The following is a 23,294-nucleotide window of genomic DNA, read 5'->3' on the forward strand; positions in this document are numbered from 1 at the left end:
GTGGCTCTACTGTGCAGCCTCTTAGAACATAGCAGCTTCCTCAGAAGTCGGAGCCAAGGTCATGCAGCTGCGCTGTATTCAGCATGGGCCTTGGATCCACACCAACAGCTGAAGCCATGAGAAAAGGGCAGGGGAAGGTTACAGGGAGAGTGTTTTTCTTCAGAAGGAAGACATCTGAAAAGGTCTCTGAGTTGCATGAGCTTTTAGGTGGGAGTGTAGAGGCAGTGCGGAATATTTCATGGTAAACTAGGTGGGATGGATTCTGAAGGGCTTGAAAAGTGAAAACCCAAAGAGACTTTGTGACACAAGAGAGCTGGGCATTGTAGCCAGGAGTACGGAAAGGAAGCGTGATGAAATGAAAAAATTTGGAAAAATGGTGTGAACAGATGGAGGTTGAAGCATGTCTAGATGGACGTGACAGGAAGAAGCCTAACTAGTCGATGGTGTGAAGTTGATGGATTGGGTGTTATTTTAACTGGACAGATAGAAATGAAAGGCAATTACGGATGAAGTGTTAAAAATGTAGCTTGGATGTTATTCTTTTATATCATTGCTAAAGCAGGTGTAGTGGGAGGCAGTCTGTGGCTGTAACTGCATTAGGAAGCTGCTTTTCCTGTTTTTCAAGGGGGGAAAGAATAGGTCAGTAGTGGTGTAACTTTAGATTGTACTATGTAGAAGCACATATACCAATACTGCTCTGAGCAGGATGGAAGGACTTGCTAGTAAAAATGCATATACTGGGACTGTGCTGGGGGTTATGTTGCTTGGTACTGCAGAAAAAGAAGTAGGATCTATGTGGGTTTTTGTCATTAGCACACCCTCAGAATGTATTCTCGTTCTATACTGCATGAAGGCACCTGGAAATTCTGCCAGATGGATCCAAGGCTTATGTGCTGTGAGTGTTACTGTTTCCCTTGTTGGTGGGTTGGGCACCTTACAGTTGTAAAGGAAGGTACAGTCTGAGCAGTTTTCATTCCAATGGACAATATACAAACAAGGTTGTAAAGAATGGATGAAATATAAAAGCAGTGTGGATGTTGTAGCACAAACCGTAACTGCCAATGCAAGAGTTGGTGGAGAATAAGCTGCAAAAGGGCAGATAGCAGGAATTTGGTCATGATACTAAAGCCTTGACAAAATGTAGCCCAACGTGTTCCTTCTCTCTCTCTTTTCACTAGTGGTCTGCCAGGCTGCTGCTGGGTGGTCCTGGGGGTTTTAATACTGTAGCTTGAACTTGGTCAAGGCACTGTCTATGCATTGGGATTCAAACTCTTGCGTTGGGTGCAGATTGTCTGTTGCTTCCTCCGATGGACAAGTGCTGGAACCTGTGTTTTAACTGCCCGTTGCTCAGGTCCAATATTGACTGCAGATTCATCACATGGAATAAGTGCAAGTTTTTCCTGGAACTTCACTGAAGAGTTTAATGACTACTTGGCTTATAATGCGTTGCTTTAGAAGCTATAGGCTAACTTTTAGGCAAGGGTTTATCCCCCTCTCTTGCATAATTGAGATAATTTTTGAACAACTTTCTTTTAGACTTGAGTGATATACCTGCAAAATACCTTGAAAAGCAAAGCGTGATCACACTGGGTCCTAAGTGCGTGCAATTGGTTGTGGTGGGGCAATTACTAGCACTGAAATAATTGAACAAGTGAGTCCTATCTTAGTAGCAGTGGCAAATCAAGGGATATTGGATTCTAAAAGCAAAAGCATCTCAGTTCGTACTCAGAGTCTTTATAAATATTGATTGAGGTCCAGGGCTTTGGCATTAACAAACTAATATAGGTCACATCATTTGCACTACCCTTTTTCAGATAGGGAATAAATGGTTTGTCAAGTCAGTCAATATGTGAAAATACCATTTTATGTCATCTGTTTGTTTTCTTTTTATTTAGCTGAGAAGTGTTACAGTGTATATATATATATATTTTTTTTTTTTAGGGGTCCACACTGAAAACAATACACTTACTCATGTTTGGTTGTACGTGGGGGTTGTGTGTATGCATCTGTAATCTTGAAAACTTTCAGGTTTGTTAGCCTAGGTAATTAAATGCAAGTGCTTGATGGGTTGCGTGCAAGATTACAGAAGTTACAAGTTTTGGATCCTGATGTCATTATAGTGTAGATGTGCATTAGTGTTATGTTCTCTACAGCAGCATTTTTGCTATTGTGAGGTGATCTATGGAATAATAAGTCTGTACAGGAGCTGAGTGACAATGTGGAGCAGCCACAGTTTTCAGTGTGCACAAGTCTGAGTAAACCTCAGACTCAAAATGTCAGGTTCATTTTTCCTGTGGATATTCTAATGAAAAGCTAACAGAGATGTGTTCATCAGAATGTCACATGTTTGGCTGGAATCTCTGCTATGAGTTCTGGAATGAAATGGAAAGGAGGTGAATGGTTGGATGTGCTCATACCTTTCTTCCTGACTGGATCAGCTGATCCTGGGGTTGATGATAGATAAAGCAAGAGTCTGCCTGAACTTCTGTCTGCCATGCCTTTTATCTTCCTGCCTTTGAGCTGCCAAGACTCGTGCTCTGTTGAGGTTTCTTTTAGTTCCAGATGAAGCATCTTGGATCTTCTGCTGCACAGCAAAGTACTTGCTGTTCTAAAAATCCACATGTGTGTGCTTCTTTTGGTCCTGAGGGGTAGTCCTCTGTGCAGTCAGTGACTACAGCAGGATTCACTCAGCAGCATGTGTTAATGGGACTGACCTATTGACGGAATAAATTATCCATTTGAAACTAAAATGTGGAAAATGCACTGATGCTTTTTAAATGTGGTGCATTTAAAGGATAATTTTTAACTATATTCAGTGTCATTTTCATAAGCTGTCACGGCATCCTGATAATTTGACACCTCTACAACTTATAAATGTTTTGTGCATTTAACTGTTGTTTTCTGCAGCTGCCTAGAAGGTCCCCATTAGCAAAATGCAGTTTTCTGTTTCTGTCTTTTGACATCTAGAAAATGTAATTGCATAAAGTGAAAAGAAAAAGCCATTTGTACAGCCTGATCATCATAGGTCATGAAACAAGCACAGCCTAATAAAGGGTTGGCATGAAAGGCGACTTACTTTTCTCCCCTTGCTCCTCCATATGCTCATTTGTAGAATAGCAAATTACAAACAAGAACATTATTTAATCCTTGCCTCTAGCAGTCTTCTTTGTATGTGCTCTGTGCAGCTTTGGTTGAGAGAATATGAATCCCAAGTCCAATTTTGACAGAGACTAGAATTTTCACATGATCATGTGATCCCTCTGATGCTCACCCAGCATCAAGCCTTTGTGTCTTGTGGGATTTAGATTTTTCTGCCTTTCTGGAAGGGTAGGAAAAGTGCTAAAATGCAGCTCTCAAAGTCCAGGGACTGAGCAGAGCATATTGATCCCTTCCCATTCACGTACACATTTGCTGTGAGACTGCTGACCTAGAAGCACTGAGAGTTAGTTTATTAGTTTTGACATTGGGATTCGTTAGCTGTAATTCAATTAGAAGCACACTGATGGATGAGTTTGTATGCTGGGGCTGGCAGCTGCTTTAGGTTCTGAAACTTACAATTCTAGTTGGGAAATTGTTTTGTGCAATCTTGGATAAGATTTGTATTGCTAGGCTAAAAGTGACGTCGCTCTTGATTTGGTTTTTAATAGATTTCTCTCTGTTTCCAATTATGTTTCTAATTAGAATAATGTCTTATTTCCCATGACAGTTTAAAAATAAGGCAAAGTCTGTAAAAGAGAAGCTATCAAGATGATTGAATAATGTTTTTTTTCATTTGTTAGACTGAAACCTTTTTCTGTCTTAATTGGATATATAGATCTACTAGGCTACAGGAATAATTTCGGTATTTACAGAAGGTTATGGTGCAGTAGTTGCTAAGCTTTCTTCTGTCAATGTGTCTTGGGGCTGTTTCCATTCTCACCCCAGCACACACACCAGCCCTTAATCAGCCAGCTGTGCATATTCCCTTTCTGGTGGGAAGACAGAACACCTCTCCACCTTTCTATATAAATCTCAGCTTTTCAGGTGTGAGATCTGCTGCTCTCTGTCCCACCTTCTGCTTTCCCATCCAGGCAAAGCTCCTTCCCTTCACACCTGGGGTAGGATCTTTTGCAGCAGTGTTGTTTCTCCAGGCCCAGAGATGTTTTCCTGCCACTTAGAGATTTATGGCTCAAGGGATGGATGTCTGAATAACTGACGCTGGGAGCCTGAGAGTCCTAGTTGAGAACATAGTTGTAGTTTAAGACAATCAAAAGCTCTCTGCAGTGGAAAGAATGTAGAAGAGATCTGGAACTGGCATTCAGTGGTTGCTGGAACTTGCTCTTTGAGGGAAAGACAGATCTAAATGTGCTGTGGTTGTGGAAGGGGTTCAGGCAGTCTGGCATGGAGGCTAAATCCAAAGCTGTCTCCATGGCTGCCAGCTGAGAAAGCTCTGGGGTCTTAGATGCTGACTGCAGTGGACTTGCCTCTCTGTGCATAATTTAGCATGGCTGAGTGCAGCTACCACAAGAGCTTGCCCATGTTTTTCTACACCATGACATAAGTCAAGATTCTGCCTGAGGTATGCTGCTGCTGTGTGTGTAATTACCTTTGGAGGTATGGGAGAAAGGTTGGGAGCTCAGGGATATGGGAAGGGATGGCATTCCCTTTCTGCTAACTACCTCTGACAGTGCCGCAGTGATAAAGGAGGTTAGAACAGTGCTAAAGCTGTGATGCTTGCCAGAAAAAATCTGTCATTGCAGATAAATACATATTTGCAAGGTTAGAGTGGTGATGTGCTTTGTAGCATCGGACATGAGGTTGAGAGCACGTGGCAAGTCGTGCGTTCTGACTCTCAGCCCCTGGAATTGGTTGAATGTCACAGAAGGTTCAGGACTATAGCTATGGCTGTTACTTTTTGTAACAGCTCATTTTGTAATAATGATACTTCCTTTTTTTTTTTTAATAGGATAACCAGTAAGCGTGAGACACCAACTAATTGTAGTAAAACCTGTTTGTGTTTCTAGAAAACCCTTTGCTTGTCGAATGGATCAGGCAATTCAGCTCGTTTTTAAAAAAAAAAAAAAAATATTCCTGCAAAGCTTCTCTCCTGTGTTCCTCCATCCTCCTCCCAAAACTGAACCACGTGTGATGCTTTTGAGGCTAGGGTTCTTCTCTGGCTTGATTTGCAGAGCAGCTGGCACAGCTGAGTGATGCCAAGGTACAGAGGTAGGCATGAGCAAGGGTGGCAGGAGTGCTTTAGGGAGGCTTTGCAGCCAAACATTTCCTCGTGTTGGATGCTGCCTCAGAGTGCAAAAGCAGAATTTGAAGTGCTTTGGTAGGCAGCAAATTAAACAGATAAGAGAAGACTTTTTCAAACAGTTTCAGGAGCTTTTTGTCACAAGATGTCCTTGAGGCTTGACCAGCATCAAAAAGGACTGGGTATCCATTTGATAACAAGTATCACAGTTCATGCAATAAGATTAAAAAATACATACTTTCCTAGATGTAAACTGCATTGTCCTGGATCACGAATCAGTTTCTAGCAGAGAAGAATTAAGAAAATTTATCTATAAGGAGCTTATTCTGTATCTGCCTTGAAGAAAAGTTCAAGGTTCCTTAGCCTTTTTTGTCTATTCTTACCTTCAGGGTATACAGTATGGCCCAAACAGAGAAGAAAGGTGGGCTGCTCCGGAAATCTTCAGCCTCCAAGAAGCCATTGAAGGAAAAAGTTGTGTTGATGTATGATGAGATTTTCATGGTAAGGACTTGAGCATCTCTTCTTTCTAAAGTGTTGTGTTAAATTTTCTTGGTTTAATTTGTGTTGAGGGCTCTGCATGGTGGATTCTTTTCCCAAGGTAAGGACTGCACAGTGTAGGCACATGCTTCAGGCTCTCCTAGTGTCATGCAGAACTCTGTATTCTGCTCTTTTCCTTAATGTCACCTTGTCCTGTTGTGTGCCAGGACTATTTGTGATCTAGGGGAAGTCACAGCTTTTCAAGTATTTCTTAAAAAATAATCCAGAAAATAAACAGAGGCTTCCCAATTGAGAGCTCCTTCTGCTTGTCTTTCTCTTTCTGGGAATCTGTGTAGGCAGAATTCTATACTGTGAGACCACTTGGTCATCCAATGGGATGATGCTGACTCTGAGCTCCTCATGATAATTTTCTTTAAATTTTGCCTGAGTGATTTCTTCTTGTTTGTTCTCATGGCTGTTCCTTTTCGTTTCAGACAGAAGACCCCAGTAAATGCAACCCTAGGTTTTGGGAGGAGCTGTTTCTCATGAAGGTAACAGGAACTGAACATCCTCTGATTTGCCGCTGTTTTTCTGCCTACGAAGTGGCAGACTGTTCTTGCAAGAACCTGTGTTTCTAAGGTGTCAGTGGTTGTGTAACATGCATGAACTGCTTCTTAACCCGATAGGTCAACTTGGAATATCTAGAAGGCAAGCTGGAGGCTCTGGATGGGGAAGAATTAATGAAGATAAAAGATAACATCAACTGCTTGTTTCAGCACTGCATCCAGGCACTGGGTGAGGAGCACCCAATCAGAGTGGTCAATGCATTACAGGTACCACACTGAGAGATAGACGACGCTTTCTTTTTTGCTTCTGATGAAGCAATATATTTGCTGCTGGTATCAAACATCGTGTGCTCATTTCTTTGCTTCTGAGGAGAAGTGATGTCTACAGAGCGGTTGCTACTTATTGTCTGTGGAGGTTACAAACATTCATCATCTCTTTAGTCTTTGAAGAACAATAGCTTGTTTCAGGGTTCAAGATGATCTGGTGATGCAGGATGGGGGGGCAAGAGGGGCTTGTTCACACTGCAGGCTGTCAGTTTGGGGGCTCAAGAGTACTCTGGGTAGCTTTGTCTGTATTCCACCTTCTCCGGTTCTCCCTCATTTCAGCCTCTTTTTTGAATTTCCATATGGGTCGAAAATGAAATTTATACAAGGGACTGTCCCTGCTGGACACTTCCTAATTGGAAGCTGTGACGAATTGTCACCCAGAATTAATAGCCATTTTCCTGCAGGTTGCTCCTTACCAAAGCTATGCTGTTCTTGTGTGGGAGACTCCCCTCCTCAGTCTTGATGTTTGATGTTATTAGTTCACAGGCTGATTCTTACAGTTTGGTGAATGCATGTGTCTCAGCTGTAGGAATACAGAATATGAATTTCAGGTTTGGAGGTGTCACCTGTAGGAGACATTGGGCAGGCACAAAGCTGGGAAAAGTTGATTTAAAACAGAATATGTACACCTCTGACATACAATCTTGCATTGTATTATTATTATTTAGAATTAGTTTGAAAGGATGCTGTTAAATATTGTGGTTATAGCTACATAGACAGTCTAGCCCAGCCCTGAATTCCCAAACTTGTATTCAGGCTCTTGGCAAAAGTTAGGCCAGGGCTCAAGTCTAGAATCCTGCTGTGTGAGTGTAAGTAGGAACCAGGTAACACATCCTGAGCTTGAGCTGGGAAAGCTTTCCCTTAATCTGACTGTGTTTGTGTGAAAAGTGATCCTGAAGCCAAAACTTACTTAAGCAATCTTTTCTTGAGAATGACCATTGTGACCAAAGGTTTGTTTAGCCCAGTATCCTGTCTCTGATGGTAACGAAAAAAGGGATGTCTACCTTACCCTTTTGCTTCTGTATGGTTCTAGAGGTCTGCTGATTCCTTGAGGTCTGCTTGTCTCCAGCTTTACATCTTCTGAAACTAATTACTTCTCACAGGTGAATTTAAGCTGTAGTCTAAAACTGCAGTGGTTATATTCCTGCTCATTCCCCTCTTCACAGGCCTGAAAGGTGTCTGATGACAAAAGTCGCCACAGACATTTCCCACTCTTGGGGCAAATGAGACATTTGCTGTCCATAAATTTTCCAGTGTCTGCTGGAAGCATAGTGTGCTGATACCTATATGTTGCCAGTGATCTCCAAGAACTTGGTATGAAACAGCTATCCAGTGCCTGCAACAAGAAACGTGAAGGAGGTTACATTTGGTGGGAAGGTTCTTGGAGCCCCTGAGGTAGTTAGGAGAAGTTAAGCTGCCTAATAGCCTTGGAGACTTTTTTTTTTGACAAAGAGACAGTTTATTGGTCAGACTTAGTGTAGCAGTGTGGTAACCAAACAGAAATTTGTGCTCTCTATAGCAAAAGCATGTGCTGTGTGGACAGGCATAATGTGATAAACTATGTTGTATGGATATTGTATGTTTTGGCATGCTTGAAATAAGAAATTAATGTGGAAGGCTCTAAGGCTTGTCTGTCCATATATTAGACACTGCTTCTGCCTTGCAGTTTCCTGATCAATATTTTTGGCTTTAAAGCCACACTTAGCCATTTTCCATAGATCATGGTCCTGTCTGGTACAAACCGTGTCTGGACAGAAGAAGCAGTAAGATTACCCTTCCTCAGACTGCTATGAAATGAAGGGGTGAACAAACAGGAAAAATAAGGACAAATACATTCTTCTCTAATTTTTTTTGTGTTTTCAGTATCCAAGATCCTCCTTAGATACAACAGAGGTGGAGGAGAGGTCAGACAAAGTGTATGGCTTCCAGGCTGGTGGTATTTATTTAAATATCTGTGCTTTGCCAGTGCTAGAAGAGAGTCTTAGGGTGGGTTTTGCTATTGAGTTGTAGGTGTTGCCTTACATCTTACCCTCTGATTTTTTCCCTTTGCAGACTTTGTGTGCATTGATTCGGGGTGTCCATCAGAAGAACAAATCCACTTCTGGGTTTGACATCATCAACATGCTTGTAGGTTTTGATAAGGCAGAGCTATGTATGAAGGTGAGGCCCTGGCAAGGGAGCGAAACAGTTTGCACAGCAGCCGTGTTGCAGGGCGGTGATTTGTAGACAGGTGTGTCTGCCAAGATGCAGCTTTTGGGGGAGATATCCCAGCCACTTACTAAAACCAGCTGTCCTATAGTCCTTTACCTGCCAGTGGCACAAAGACACTTGGGGTCCCCATGTTAGTAATATAACAGAGCACTTTTCTTCTTTTCCTTTAGTTTCATGCTGTGCAGTCACTATGGTTAAGAAGTCTTAAGGCCAGAAAAGCCTGTCACAGGCAATTAGTACCTAGTATTGAACCTCATACCTTGTGCTTAATTTTTAGCTGATAGTCATATCCTGTGTTCTCACATTTGCATCAGCACATGTACCGTTTTAATTTTATTTGATGCTCTTCACTGTAAAGATGTTGAATTTTGGGAAGTGACAAAGTAATCGGTGATAAAACTGAACTGCTGTTCTATCTTTCATCTCTACAGACTGTAGTACATCTGGGGAAAATATTAAGTAGTAGCTTGCCTATCAGAACTACATTTTTCCGTTAAGAATAACTGTATTATCTGTAACTTAGTATTTGGAAAACAATTATTTATGAATATCTGTCAAACAGCTATATAGTATCTCTTTTTAATCATAACTAATATATGTACTATTAAATTGGAGGTGTGCTGCTTACAAAAATCTCATGATGCCTGTAAGTAAAATGGAATATTGAAAAAAAAGCACTTGATATTACTGTCTTGCAAACAAAAAGGAAGATCATATTTGTAGAGCTCAGAATTACTTTTTGAATAAAATTTGTTGTATATATACAAAGAAAATCATTTGCGCATCTAGAGAAAACTCTTGGAAAATAATCATGATGTTACGCCTGTAGTTGTTAAAATTTAGTTAACACAAAACAATGTTGAGAACCAATGGTGTGAATATGGTCTGTGTAACAGTAGTAATGGCTCAATTATTGATTCTGGAATAACATGGCTTTATATTGATGCTCCTGTATTTGAATGTTCCAAAAAGCTTTTTATAACAAACATTTCAAATAATTTTAAATATTACTTCTAAATGATGTGATTGTTCTTCTTTAGAATCTGATGGAGAGCTTGGACTCGCTCCTCTGTGCAGAAGGTTCTGAAAGCCTCAAAAGCTTGTGTCTGAAGCTACTTCTCTGCTTGGTGACGGTAAATAAATACCAGCTGTACAATAACTTAAATGCTTATATGAGCCACATCTTGAGGGATGGAGCTCTCTCAAAACTTGAGCAGAATGCTGCCGTATGAAGCTTAAGAAGGGGAAAGAAATTGTGAATGAGAATAAGGGTCAGCCCAGAATTATGCATCATTGCTCTAACCACAATGCCAATACAGACTAGCAGGCTGTTTTCACCTCATAGGATAGGTGCCATCTGGGGCAAAAGGGGAGGGACACAGGAGGAAGTGTCAATTGGATTCACAGTTGGTTTTTTTTAGGGAAAAAGATATTTAAGAAGTCTCAGATAAATGGAAAGGGAGCAGAGGAGAGGGGTTGAGGAAAGACAGGAAGTGTGGAGTAGACAGGAGTGGTGAGGATGTGAAGAATGACAAAGTTGGAACACATGGCCACTCATCATCTCTTGGAGATGGTCAACTGTGAACTATTTTGGCTGCGATAAGAGATAATTGAGTGTGGGGGAGGTCTTCACTGCCCTGTTCGTGATGGGAAAGTGCTCAGTTGAGCATATGCGCCCTGTTTTTTCATTCTCTGTCTCCTGTGTAGCAGCCTGCTTCAGCTGCTGATGGCTGTTGTCATGCAGCTGTGTAAAATACCAATCTGTAGAGGAAAGGGGGAGCTCTTAGTATGTGCATCATGCTTCTTGCCAGAGAGAGGGGTGGGAGGCAGGACAGATTTCTTTTACTTCTTGTCTACCTCTACTGCTAGTCACACCTTGACTTGCTGACTAAGTGTGGGATTCTGGATAAATGTGTCCATCTCATAGTAGAACTCTTCTGTTCCCACTGTGTGCCAGAGACAGCTACAGCATCATGGGAGGCTTCAGGTGAGATTTTAAACCTTGTGTTTGTACTCAGGTGACAGATAACATTAGCCAGAACACCATCCTGGAGTATGTGATGATTAACAGCATATTTGAAGCTATTTTACAGGTAAGGGTTCTTCCTTCTACTGCAGGGGCTCTTCTTCCATAGTGAGAGCTTTCAGTGATATATTTGCTTTTCTGCTTTTTCAGTGCAGCATAGCTGACTGGCACTGTGTCTTGCTTCCATTCATAGCTCAGTCACAGGGGTTTTTTTTGTTTGTTTGTTTTGGTTTTTTTTTTTAATGCTGTCTCCTCCTTACTCTAGTCTGCTGTTTTCAGTCACTACTGAGTATTTAAAGTATTTTCACTTGAGACATTTGTGCATAGATAGAAGCTGAAAGGATTTCTGGGCTACCTTCTGTATTGGAGGAACATTTTTCAAGAGGCAGTCTGGATATATTGAGTTTTTTTCTGCTCTTTGATAAATTATGCTTTTTTAGAAGTGGAACTGGGCTTGGGGAAACCCACAAAACTTGCACAGATAATGTTGGTGATGCATGAGATACTGTCCAGGGCTGTAGAGAAATATATTTGCCCTTTATGCCCAGAAAGCCTGTGTGCATCCTGTCTGTGATAAATGAGCTGCTCTGTGTGCAGAATTTCTTGGAAGCACCAACACTCCCTCAACCATAAATATCCTCTTTCAGTTAGGACATAATTTGCTCTTAAGCATACATTTATGGCCATGCACTGTCTGAGAGTCACTACAAGCTTCCTGAAGCAGACCTGAACAGAACAGTGTGATGATTTATTCCAGATCCTGTCCAGCCCACTTAGTCGGAGGGAACATGGCTATGATGCTGTTGTCCTTCTTGCTTTGCTGGTCAACTACAGAAAGTATGAGGTAGGTATTCTTCTGGATAACAGAAACATCACTTCTCTCTGCTTTATTAATTTACACTGGCCTCTGGATTATTAAGGCAGCCTACAGTGCAGTTTTTAGCAGTACACACTATAACATTTATCAGGGTATCAGCACAGATCTACAGAAGTTTTGCAAGGCAGTCATATTATGCTAACTGTATCTCTCTCTGACGTATGTGTATAATCAAATGTGTATGACATTCATACAGCTTGTTTTGTGCAAGCATGAAAGAAACTACCTAGGGGATTTGCATTTCCTTCATGAAAGTATTCTGAGGAAGGTCCTTTTGTAAGAGTTGCTGTTGTGCCAAACTTGCATGTTTGCCTCTGTGTGTGACTGTGCGGTTATACCTAATCTTCAAAGTAAAATGAGCTGTCAGTCATCTTGGGCTTCAGACTGAATTTGTGATTCAGAACTTGACTAGCAGACTAAAAGAGCACAGATCCCCAGATGAGATGGTGAAGCTGTGACCAAAGAATGAACTGAAACATCACAGCTAGAATTTCCAAGAGAAGTCTGTCTCTATCTCTTTCACTGATTCCTCTCTGAGAAACTTCATCTTCCTTTTTCTATACTGGTTGTGCTACTTTGTGGTGTATTCCCTTTCTTTTCTGTTATTCATCACCTTGAAAAAGAAACATTTCAAATGTCAAAAACCACCTAATTGGCTTTTCTTTGCATGAGGCATGATGTTAATGATCAATCTTAGTTTTTCCATAATTAGGAATATCTTAACATACTTCGGCAAAAAATGGGAAAGTGCTGGAATACCCTCTCCTCAACAAAATTACTGGAGGCAGACTCCAAAACCTACCTGGTTTTATAATAAATCTTGTTTTGAGTTATGAATAGACCTAGAGAATAGGCAAATATAGGAGCTACACTTAGTGTCAAAGTAATCCCTGTTAATTTCTCATTCCTGTCAGAATCACGAATTACAGATTTTGTTCAGCAATTTATGCCGTGGTAGCATGGAACAGGAGCATGGAGTTTGGTTTCAGTATATGGCCATGAGGGAAAACTGTCAGGAATGGTATGGGTAGGGTTACTTATGAGGGCAGACTGGAGAAACCACAGGTGTCATTGCAACATTCAGGTCAAAAGGTGGAGAGCTGTGAAGTCCCATCCCTGAGCTATGGATCCCTGTGTACTATAGTTCACGTCCTTAGTAAGGTAGAGTGCTGTGAGTACATCAGACTTATCCTCTGCTCTTTGCAGTAGCTTTCTGTAGAGTATCGAGTTGGGGTCAAGTGCTTTGGAAAACATTGTCCCAGATGTCTTCAAACTGGGGACCCAAAAGAAATCATGCTGATGTTTAAAAAGTACAATCCAACCTGAGGCAGACATGTAGCAAGGGGAATTTCAGCTTGAGTAGTTCATCTGGCAAGGTTGGAAGCAACTTGAAGAAAGGTTTTTTTATGATGGCTGCCTGACACTGCCCTTTGTAAGCAGCGCTACAAGCAAAGCCTGTAGTAATGCAGTCATAATCTTTGTCCTTAAGTAGAGTAGCTGCTTTCATTTGCTGTTCTTTGGCCCTTAGAGTCAGTTGGGTGGTTGCCTGGTTGTCTGGTTGTCAGTGTATTGTAGCATACTTTCATGCCTCAAATCCTTTGGAATTCTCTTTTTAGTTAACTGTGCTGCAGTTGACAGATTCTCTTTTGTTCTGAACTTCATTGGTTGCTAAGTTGTGTTTCCAGCTGCTTAAGAAAATCTAATTAGATTGAAAATTCATTAGTTGACTATGATTTTGTGTCTGTCTTTAACGTGAATACCAGTGTGTTTTGCATCAGGGTGTTCGTTCGTATTTTTGTGATGTGAATTTTGTAGTCTCCTCTCAAATTCCCTGGGGAATATCTGTCTATGTTTTCATTACCAGTGTAGCAGAGATCTTGGCTTGCTCACTAACTTCCGTTCTAGGAGTAAAAATGATTTACTTGTCTTTACATGGAACCTTTAAAGGGATGTCCCTAATCTGAAATATAATAATTTTCAAAAGTTGTTCCAAGTATATACTTATTCAAGTCTTCAGCTATATTTTGGTTTTTTTTAATCCTAGTCCTGATTTCAGAGAAAATATTTTTACCGTGATACTATGTGAGAGAAACATAAACGAGTAACTAAATATTTGACTATATAAGGAAAATGGTGAAGCTAAATGTACACAAAAGCCTGCCAGATAGAGAAAATGCTGAGAGGAAGAGTATTTATTTGATCACTTTCTCAGTGTTTTAAGGGATGGCTGCTAGAATAGCAAGTTAGAACATAAAATCAGGTAGTGACTTTTAAATAGTTAGATTCCTTGATAACATCTAGGTGGAAATTTCTTTGCCTCACATTCAACCTGCTAGAATTGCATATTGTGTCTTTTGCTAGGCAGAGGTGAAAGAAATTAGTCAAAACGTGGGGTTTTCCCTTTGTGTGCTTGTCTGGCAGCATATAGTGTATCTGACAGCCCTTCATGTCTGGTTATGCGGACTTGCCCCTCCTTGATATAGTCAACTGTAGGTGCTGAAGAGACACTTATCAATACTGAAGAGTCAGAAAATTAATCTTTTCTTTTTTTTTTTTTAAATATATCTCGCACAACTCAAATTATTTTAAATTAATCTCTTTAACAAGAAGAGTAATTATTCAAGCTCCAATTCCCTGCAAGATGGCCTGCCTGCAGAGGAGATGGCCTCATCAGGGCTGGCAGCAAAGCTGCTGAATCACCCCTAATGAGCGTTCAGGGAAGAGTCTTGCGAGGGATAATCGAGTGGACTCTGGCCTTCGTTTGTGTTACAGATGTGAAGATAAGTTGAGCACCTAACTAGGGATTATACATGGTTAGCTTGGTTTTTTTCTGCTTTCTTTTCCTACCAGAAAAATTGTTTCCCATAGGTTTGTGTTGGAAGCAGAGGTACGTTTTGGGGCGTGGAGGAGATCTCACTCCCTCTGCCAGTCCTGTGTTCTTCTTCATATAATATTTTGTATGTCATGTCTCACCTGGGCATTGCTTTAAAAATTACCTGATAACGGTCTCCCCGCAGCTTTCACCTTCATTTCTATGAGATTGTTGGCATCTAATGGTGGGTAGTTCATGGAGGGCATCTTGAGTATTCCCAAGTTCAGAGTTTGTGTCTGTTCCTCATCACTGACCAGAAGACCTTAATGCTCTAGTGTTTGTTATGTGATGGCAGTGATAGGAAACAACCTGTGTATCTGAAGAGCTGAGAATCATATATTTGAGTTCTTTCTGGAGGCAGGTGGAGGCAGAAGCTATTTCTAAGTTTGTGTAACTGCTTCACTGACACACTTTGAAGTTTTCAAAATGCTTATCAACCACTTTTCAAGGCTGTTGCATGTTTCTGCATGTTGTGGAGTGGCAGGCGTAATTTAGACTTTTAAAACTTTTGCTGTGATTTCCAGTGAGAGGGGAGCTGAACTCTGAAACAGCAGGATTAGAATAGGGAAGCAGGCAGGGAGTAGGGGGTGGGCTTATGGGTGCTTGGACAACTTGCAGGTTGATGTTCATTGTAGATGTGCAGGCTAATGCTCATAGACAATAACTGGAACTGCTGGCTCTCAAGGAAGGGCAGGAGCAAACCGCACACCCTGTGGGCGGCACAGGAAATACTTTAATCATGCTGGTACAGACTTGCACACTGAAAGGCACTAGAAACTGCCTTGTCCCATATAGAATAATATGGAGTGTGGATTACACTGGCTAGTCATCTGCATGCTGCTTAAGGAGGTAGGGAAGCCTAGAGGAGGCATGGAATACTTCGGGCAAGAATTATTAAATAGACTTCTGCAGATATGGAAATGACAATTGGAAAAGATAGAGGGCAGAGATCTGTAGTAAGCTAGGCCAGCTTCATGACCCTATCAGCCATCCACTGATGACATCTTGTTGCCAAGAGGCAGGACACATGGAGCGTGCATCTTGGAAAGTCAAGGGCAATGGGGGCATGAAGAGTTGTTCATAGGCTGGGGATGACAACGAACTCACTTCCCCTCCCTTTCTGTGATGAGGTGGAGTGCATGACTAGGTCTCAGGGCGGCCTGGTGGCATCGGTCAGTGTAGTATCTCCCAGCTTACTTATTCCCCACATCTGGGAATTTGGATAACCCTGCAGCATCTAATCCAGCATAGCCCTGCTGCCCATTGCCTGGAAAAGCCCTATCACTTTTACTGGTCACGAGTCACTGGCTGGCCTCTCTTCTGTGTGTGAGCTGTGGTGTGGAGAGTTTCTCCTTGTTGTATAAGGAGAGCAAGAAAATGACTGAAATTAGCAAAACTAAGGTATATTTACAAGGATGGATTTTAGTCTATATTTAATTAAGAATTTGTAAAGCTTGCTTCTGCTTTACTGACATTGACTAAATTTAATTTCTGAAGGGGAGCATGGTTGTGCAGAGAGGACCATATATTGTTACTCAATAGGAGCCTCTACTCCAGCCTCAAGGAAATGCTTTGTGCACAGATGGGTTCTGTGTGAGTTTTCTGTCTTTTTATGAGACAGCAGACAGGGATGCATGCTGCTGGAGGCAGGCTGACAGACTGGCTGGGTGTTGGTCTGTTCTGATCAGTTTATTTTTCTGAACCAAAAAGAAAGCCCGATCCTCCCAAAGCACCAGATAATTGAGAGAGTGGTGTTTTCTGATCAGTCTTATTTTTAACTTGCTGTCAAGCCATGGGCATATCAGTCAGATAACTGTGTAACTTGTAGGGCTGCATCTCATGCATGCTTTGTGTTTTATTCTTCCTATCCACTTTGGACTTACTCCACAGATAGAGCCTTTTCTTCTCTGTCCTGGTTCTAAATCAACTTTGTTAGTTTTGCACTGACACATATAAACTAGGAAAAACAAATGTGCATTGCTAATCTAAAATGATTCTTAAATTATGAGGACTTATCTTTATAGATGGAGCCTGCGTGCTTTATTCAGCGAAGTTCAAGGAATTTATATTCTCCAGAGGCTTCTAGCTCTCAGTGGTGTAAACTGTTAAAGGGTTGAGCTCTAACCCAGCAGCAGATGAGTCTATAACATTGTCATGCCTTCCTGGGTCCTTCTTCCTTTAAGCAATCTTTGCAAGGTGTTGCAGAAGGGAGATATCAGAACACTAATGTTCAGTCCCAGCTTCACTGCTTGTTCCTGCTGCATAACAGTGTGTGTGTCACAGATAACAGGCTTGCAGGACAGCTGCTCCACTTTCAAGACTGACACATGAGCTAGCAGAGGAGAAGAAATTCACCCTCTTCTCAATAAAATCAGGAGAGTGCCTGGCTGAGCCAGTAAAGAGAAGGTGTCCCAGGCATAGCCACGTTAGTGTGTGCTGTGACTCCTGTTTCTTTGTGTGTATTCTGCCTTGTGGGACAGGAGAGAGATTCTTCCCAGGTGGCTGGGAAAACTTGGAAAGACTATACTGTCTTTTTCCTGAAGGCTGAACTTAAAACCAATTTTCTTTCTTCCTTCTCCCCCCACCCTGAGCAGTCAGTGAATCCCTACATTGTGAAGCTCTCCATCGTAGACGATGAGGCCACACTCAATGTGAGTATTTGACTTGATTCCTCTGTGCTGCTGGGGATGCTTTCAATTGTGGTGTTAGTGTAATGAATGCAATCATGGTGTCTGATAGAAAGAAGGTCTAGGAACAGTGCTACTGTGAAGAACACCAGTATAGTGGGCTTCTGCCCTAACTGCACTCTTGCAATAGGTTAGGCAGCTCATGATTTGGACAGTTTGATCACCAGTTAAATGGTGGAGGTGGTTAAAAAGCTAGGTAGCAAGGAACATGCTAAAGTTGATCTATTATAGGTTTATGAACTATCTATACATTATTTGCTGTCACGTGCCAAAGAGGCACAATATAGCTTATGCCAAAGAAGATCTCATTTCCAGTGCTGTGTCATCCAATTTTACCAGTCCACAAGTCCATTCTTATAGCTCAGTGGAAGCTTGTACCTGAGTCAAGAGTCCTGCAACATACTTTGGGTTGTAGCCACTGCCTGAGTTTTGTATCCAGGCCTGGATAGAAAGTGGCAGCAGCACACTATGGGCTATGTGAGGTCTGGACTTAGAAGCTGTTCTTTAGGCATGAAGTAAAAAGCAAGCTCCATGCTAACTGAAGGGCAAGAACAATTATTCTGAGTTAATTAAATTAGCTTGACAGAAAGGATGATCAGTAGCTGTGGAGTGGTGGAGGCTGTTGCAAGAAGTGAAAAGGTTACTCATGTTTATGGCCTTTGTTTTGAACTTTCGGATGTCTTTCCTCTGACACCAGCTTCCTTCTGAGGTTCTTGCTGCTTTATTGAGGCTTCTTGAGTGAGTAAGCTCTTTCTGGAGGTCGAAGGAGAGTGAATGTTCTCTGTTGAACTTAGTAATTAGATATTCAACTTTCAATTTTGGTGTCTTGATTTTTTTGGATGATATTTTTGTTGTATCATAGCATGTCTTAATAGTTCAAACAGCTTCCGGGGAAATTCTTCATAGCATGCTAGGTTATCTTGGAGGGGGGCAGCACTGCTATGTGTGTTCAGCGTGTGATTTCCTGCATTGAGATTTGTAATGTAAAGATTTTTTTAATGCTTTTTTTTCAGGGAATGGGACTTGTAATTGCCCAGGCTTTATCAGAATATAACAGGTAAAACCCAATTGTCTCTTGTTTTTCAAAGCATGATAGTTGCTGTACGTTTCCCCAAACCTTTTTTTGTGTTAAAGCACTTATTTATCACCTAACAGCCCTGATGCACCTGGAGAGGCAGGGAATAGTCTTATGCTTTGAGGTACTTCGGCTCACTTGTTGCTGTCATTGCAAGTGTGAATGCATCTGTACCAGCTGTGCTGATGTGCTTCAGGAGAGATCTTGCTGTAGGGGAAGATATCTATTGTATGTTTTTACTGTCATGGATTTTACCTCTGTATGAACCTTGTGTAAAATCTTAGTCCCAAGTGAAAAGATAAATGATTTGCTGAGTTAGATTTACTGTTAGAAAATTGATTTAACTGAAACACGATCTAAAACAAACAAATGTATCCAGGACTATCCATGTGCCAGATCGGAGATGATTAGGGGATGTATGTGGAAAGCATTAACTGCTTCTGAAGAAAGAGCCAGAAAGCCAGCAGTAGCCAACAGCACAAAATGTATAAGTTTTCCTAAGAAGAAAATTTCTGCTTCAGAAAAATTTGGAAACTTACAGCAATTTCACCTGAGCAACCCAAGACTTTTTTTTGTGCAGTAGGATTCTCGAAGTATCCAGAAAAATGTTATAATTCCTTTGAAGGTCTGCTATTATAGATACGCAGATGACTTGCAAGACCAGCAAATCATGTAAATGTATAAATTACTAGAGTAAAGCAGAAAAAACCTCACCCACCCAACTTGCTTCATTCTGACTCAAGCTGTCTCGGACTATGGCCTGTTTTGCTTAGCTCTTTCCTTCCTCCTTCCCAAAAAATTTAGAGTTGTTTTCTTTGCACGTTGCATTGTGTGTGATCAGATTCCTGTATGAAAGACACAATAAATGGTCATGTGAGCTTTGCTAGTCCATTTGAATGCCAAATGAAGCATCTTAGCTTAAATGTGAGGTACCCAACCTATTTGTTGACTTCACTTACTCCAGTTCCAGTCCCTTCACTTACTCCAGGAATGTGGGATCAGGCAGGATCAGGTCATGAACCATATTGGTCCTCATGGTTTCTGCTGGCCATAGGGTGATCGACTCTGGTTTAGTCTGTAGCGGATGATGATTGAAATGAAACTCTTCTGTGGTTACTGACTCTGTGTGTTCGTGTGGTTCATTACTGTTTTGCCAGTGCAGGACAAAATTTCCTAAGTCACCTGGTCCCTTTCCTTCAGTGTTTGCCCAGACTGGATGTATCCTCTATAACAGCGCAGACATTGTTCAGTCTCACATCTTTGAGCAACCCCACTTCAACTCTACACAATTTACAAATATTTTAATACCCTTTGCATCTCTTTTTGTGAGTTCTTGAAAAGGGCTTGTGAATGTTGAAGCTTTCTCCATCCTGTATCCTTATCAGATAAGACTGTCTCGTATGCATTTAGGTAAAATAACCCTAGTTCTATTTCTAACCCTGAAGATTCATCCTTATTCCTCTTTGTTCAGGCAATACAAAGATAAGGAAGAGGAACACCAGAGTGGTTTCTTCTCAGCCCTAACTAATATGGTAAGCAAGGAAGCAGTGTTTTTCTGTTTTTAATAGGTGCCTTCGTGGAAGTTCAGCAGGAGGGTGTTTCAAAAAAATTGTGAGTTTGGGATGTGCGTTCTGGAGGGGGAGGTGCATTGATCCAATCTAAACCACATACAACTGAAATAGCTGTATTCTGCGGAGCGTGTTGTTGTCTGGCTGGGAAAGCTCTTTCAAAGGATGAGATCTCTGTTCTGGTGTTGATATTTGAAATTGTTTTCCTTCATCTTCTTCATTGTAGTTGACTTTATTTTAAAAATCACAATTACTTGTTGGACACTTTTAAATGGTTACTTATTTTTAAAAGCAAGTTGCTGCTCTGCAGGAGTAGCCTAAAACAGAGAAGCTGAATATTTTTGTGGCAAAGTCTAGTCTGTCACTAGCTTTAGAGATCTGTTTCTTTACTGTCTTGTTTCTCAAGCCTGGGTGCACTGTAGCTATGAAGTAAGCTTGGATTCTGCAATGGGCAGTGCCTGCATTTTTGGAGGGGTAGCCTCCAAAGGCAGTTGTGAATTTCCTCCTTGTAAAGATTATCCACTGTTCCCCTTGTTCAGTTTGGCTTTGCTTTGGTCTGAGATTTAATTGTAGTCTGAGATCTAACTGACAGGAAAATTTCCTCTAAGTAAGGATAGTTCAGTGTTGACTCCTGTCTGTCAGGAGTGACATGGGTGAAACTGCTACCACTTTGGGGCAAGCAGATAGGAAATTATCTCTTTTCTCTTACAGAATCGTAAACTAATCCAAGTTGGGATTCAAGATGCAGTCCTTTTTCTCCTCTTTTGTGATTTGACAGGTGAAGCATTGGTCAGTGACAGTAGTGCAAAATAAAACGTGTTTGCAGATCGTCATCCTATTTTCCATTTGTATTTTACTAGTATTGGAAAGAAAGCTGCATGTGTGCCTTGGATGAGAACACCTCTCCCAGGGCACTTCTGATTTAGATAAATCCATGTCTTCTCTCTTGTCATCTAATAGTTTTCACAGATTCCTCCTATGTAATACTCTTTCTTTCCATAGGTGGGCAGCATGTTCATAGCAGATGCTGATGAGAAGATCTCAGTCCAGTAAGTGCACAGATGTTAGTTACACAATGAATGGCAACTCACCATCCTGGTCAATGTGATCAGCTCCATCATGGAGCTGTTCTAATGCAGCAAAGCAAACTAGAGACAAGTTCTCTTGTAACTAAAATGGTACCACACCCCTGCAAACAATGGATTCTCACTTAAGTGAGAAGGGTGCAGCAGGAGGAGCCACAGCTGAATTGCTTGTAATGAAGTGTATTTAAAAAAAAAACCAAAACACCTTGTGGTTTTTATGAGGTATTTTTAATATATAATAGGCATGTTGGAGGTGGCAGATGGGAAGTGATGGTTCATGTGCTCTTGTCCCCGACAAAATATTTTCTAAATCAAGGGGACAAGTGATAAATATGAGGGTTTGTGGTGTCTGTAGGAACCTCTGCCCTTAAGAGAAAGGGCTTTAAAGGGAAAACACTGTTTGAGCAATGAGGGAGACCTTCAGCAGGAAGTGGAGCTCTAAAAATAGCTATTTTTATGGATTGCTAAGTGTGACTAATAATCGGAAGAACAACTGGATTGCAGAGGCAGAGTTTTAGGCAGTTGGAAAAAAAACCCCTTCTTTCAGATGGGCCACGCTTCTGAAAAACTTTGCTCTTGGGATTCTCATCTGGTGTCAGCCCTTAACTAACTGTGCTTTTTGTCTGTATCCTTTCCACAGAACGAATGAAGCAATCCTTCTGGCCCTCTATGAAGCTGTTCACTTAAACCGGAATTTCATCACAGTTCTGGCACAAGTGAGTTTCAGTGTGATGTTTGCCCATTTCTTTGTAGAGGATGTCTTTGAAACTAGGGAGTCAGAAGTGGAATTGGTGAAAAGATGATTTTCCTTTTTTTAACCTTGCATGCTTGTCAGAGGTGTAGATGAGCATGAAAGATCAGAAGCAGGTCATTGTTATAATATATTATTATACTTTTAGGAAATGCTTTTAGGAAATGCTTCCTGCCTTGCCAGAAAATGGGTGAAGTTTTGAGGGCCACGTTGGAATGAGCCGTTCTTCCCACTGAATGGGAAGGGCTGTGTGGAGTGACTTCTGTGCCCTATTGATACTGCCTTTAGGGAGGATGGAGTGAGTGAACTGGTAGGGATAAGATTGCTGCAGCTATCAGAGCAATTCATGCTCTTGTTAAGTTAGGGTTGAGGGAAAGAGGCTGATCCGACTCCAAAGTTGGATGAATTGTCCTGTCTGGGTGTGCACAGACTGCATGTTGTTGTCTGTTTGTGTATCCTTTGCTTAGGGACTAGTCGACATGTGATGACTATTGTTTTCAATACTATTTTGTGTTCAAACTTCCTTGGAGATCCCACCCCCTTTTGCTTGGGAGACTGTGGGCGGAGCATAGCACTCCTCCTTGTGCTGTTTGTGGTGAAGAAATAGCTATAGCAGCTTTCTGAGAAGCAGTGGGCTGCTCCATATCTCTGCTCATAAACCTCTGGATGCTTTTCTGAACACTCTGTGGGTTTGCAAAGGTGGTTATTGCTGGGAGACAGATAATGAGTCTGTCTGATCTGATGATCGTGCTGTGGCTTGCTGGAAGGATAGCCTGATGTGTTTAGGAAAATCTTCAGCTTTAGGCTTTTAAATTTGGCTTGTAAGTACTGCTGGTAATCTGTGAGAAAAATGACATGATCAAAACAATTAACACCTTTCGCAAGTTATTTCAGGTCCTCAGAGTGCAGCCATACATCACAGGCTAGACAGTTGGCATGATGAAGACCTTTGGGGTCTCCTGACAGTAGTGGAAATGGAAGATGTCTGATAGGTGGATCTACTGCCTCTGAAGAAAGCTTCTGTTCCATGGGTCATTAATTTGCTGAGGTTCCCTGCCTCTTTTCCCAGGTTATTCATTCCTACCACTTGTGAGAGATTTCTGCTCTTTCAGTTCTCTGTAATACCAACTCAGGCCTTCCTGTGGTCAAGACATCTTCCCCTGAGGGAAGAGGGGCCTTTGGCAGGGAAAAGAGTAGGGCAGGAAAAGAGCAGCTAGAGTAAAAGCTCTTAAATTAAAAATAAAAGGATAAACTAGTTACTTGTGAAACTGATAGCTGAAACCCACTGATCAGTGGGTTTAATTGAAGTGGAGGCTTGATGTTCTGGGGTGGATTGTCTGTAATCCTTCATTTAAGAGAGGGCGAGGTAGGTCGTGCTGTGCTTTGAAAAAACCTTATAGAAGCTGATGAATGCTCTTGTCTAAGTTGGTGTCCATTGCTAGGGACTGCATGAATGACTATGTGCTGCTGTGTAGGCACATAGCAAGAGCAGGGATACAGTTGTGTTGATGCCTGAAGTGTTAAGGTTTTTGTATA

The 23,294-nt window shown here is 41.4% G+C and overlaps 1 protein-coding gene across 1 annotated transcript in view; it reads left to right on the top strand.

Annotated features, from left to right (window-relative positions):
* Nucleotides 1–5,628: 5,628 nt before the first annotated feature.
* The window catches only part of ARMH3 (armadillo like helical domain containing 3), a 123,479-nt gene continuing 105,813 nt past the window's right edge, over nt 5,629–23,294 (top strand). The window contains exons 1-12 of the mRNA XM_059821053.1: nt 5,629–5,737; nt 6,208–6,264; nt 6,400–6,546; nt 8,659–8,766; nt 9,858–9,950; nt 10,836–10,910; nt 11,601–11,687; nt 17,187–17,243; nt 18,293–18,336; nt 19,826–19,886; nt 20,925–20,971; nt 21,648–21,723. Of these exons, the coding sequence (XP_059677036.1) occupies nt 5,636–5,737; nt 6,208–6,264; nt 6,400–6,546; nt 8,659–8,766; nt 9,858–9,950; nt 10,836–10,910; nt 11,601–11,687; nt 17,187–17,243; nt 18,293–18,336; nt 19,826–19,886; nt 20,925–20,971; nt 21,648–21,723 (954 nt within the window). The 5' untranslated portion in view covers nt 5,629–5,635. The remainder of the gene's footprint in view (nt 5,738–6,207; nt 6,265–6,399; nt 6,547–8,658; nt 8,767–9,857; nt 9,951–10,835; nt 10,911–11,600; nt 11,688–17,186; nt 17,244–18,292; nt 18,337–19,825; nt 19,887–20,924; nt 20,972–21,647; nt 21,724–23,294) is intronic.

The sequence above is a fragment of the Gavia stellata genome, chromosome 9, assembly GCF_030936135.1.
Source record: "Gavia stellata isolate bGavSte3 chromosome 9, bGavSte3.hap2, whole genome shotgun sequence".
NCBI lineage: Eukaryota > Metazoa > Chordata > Aves > Gaviiformes > Gaviidae > Gavia > Gavia stellata.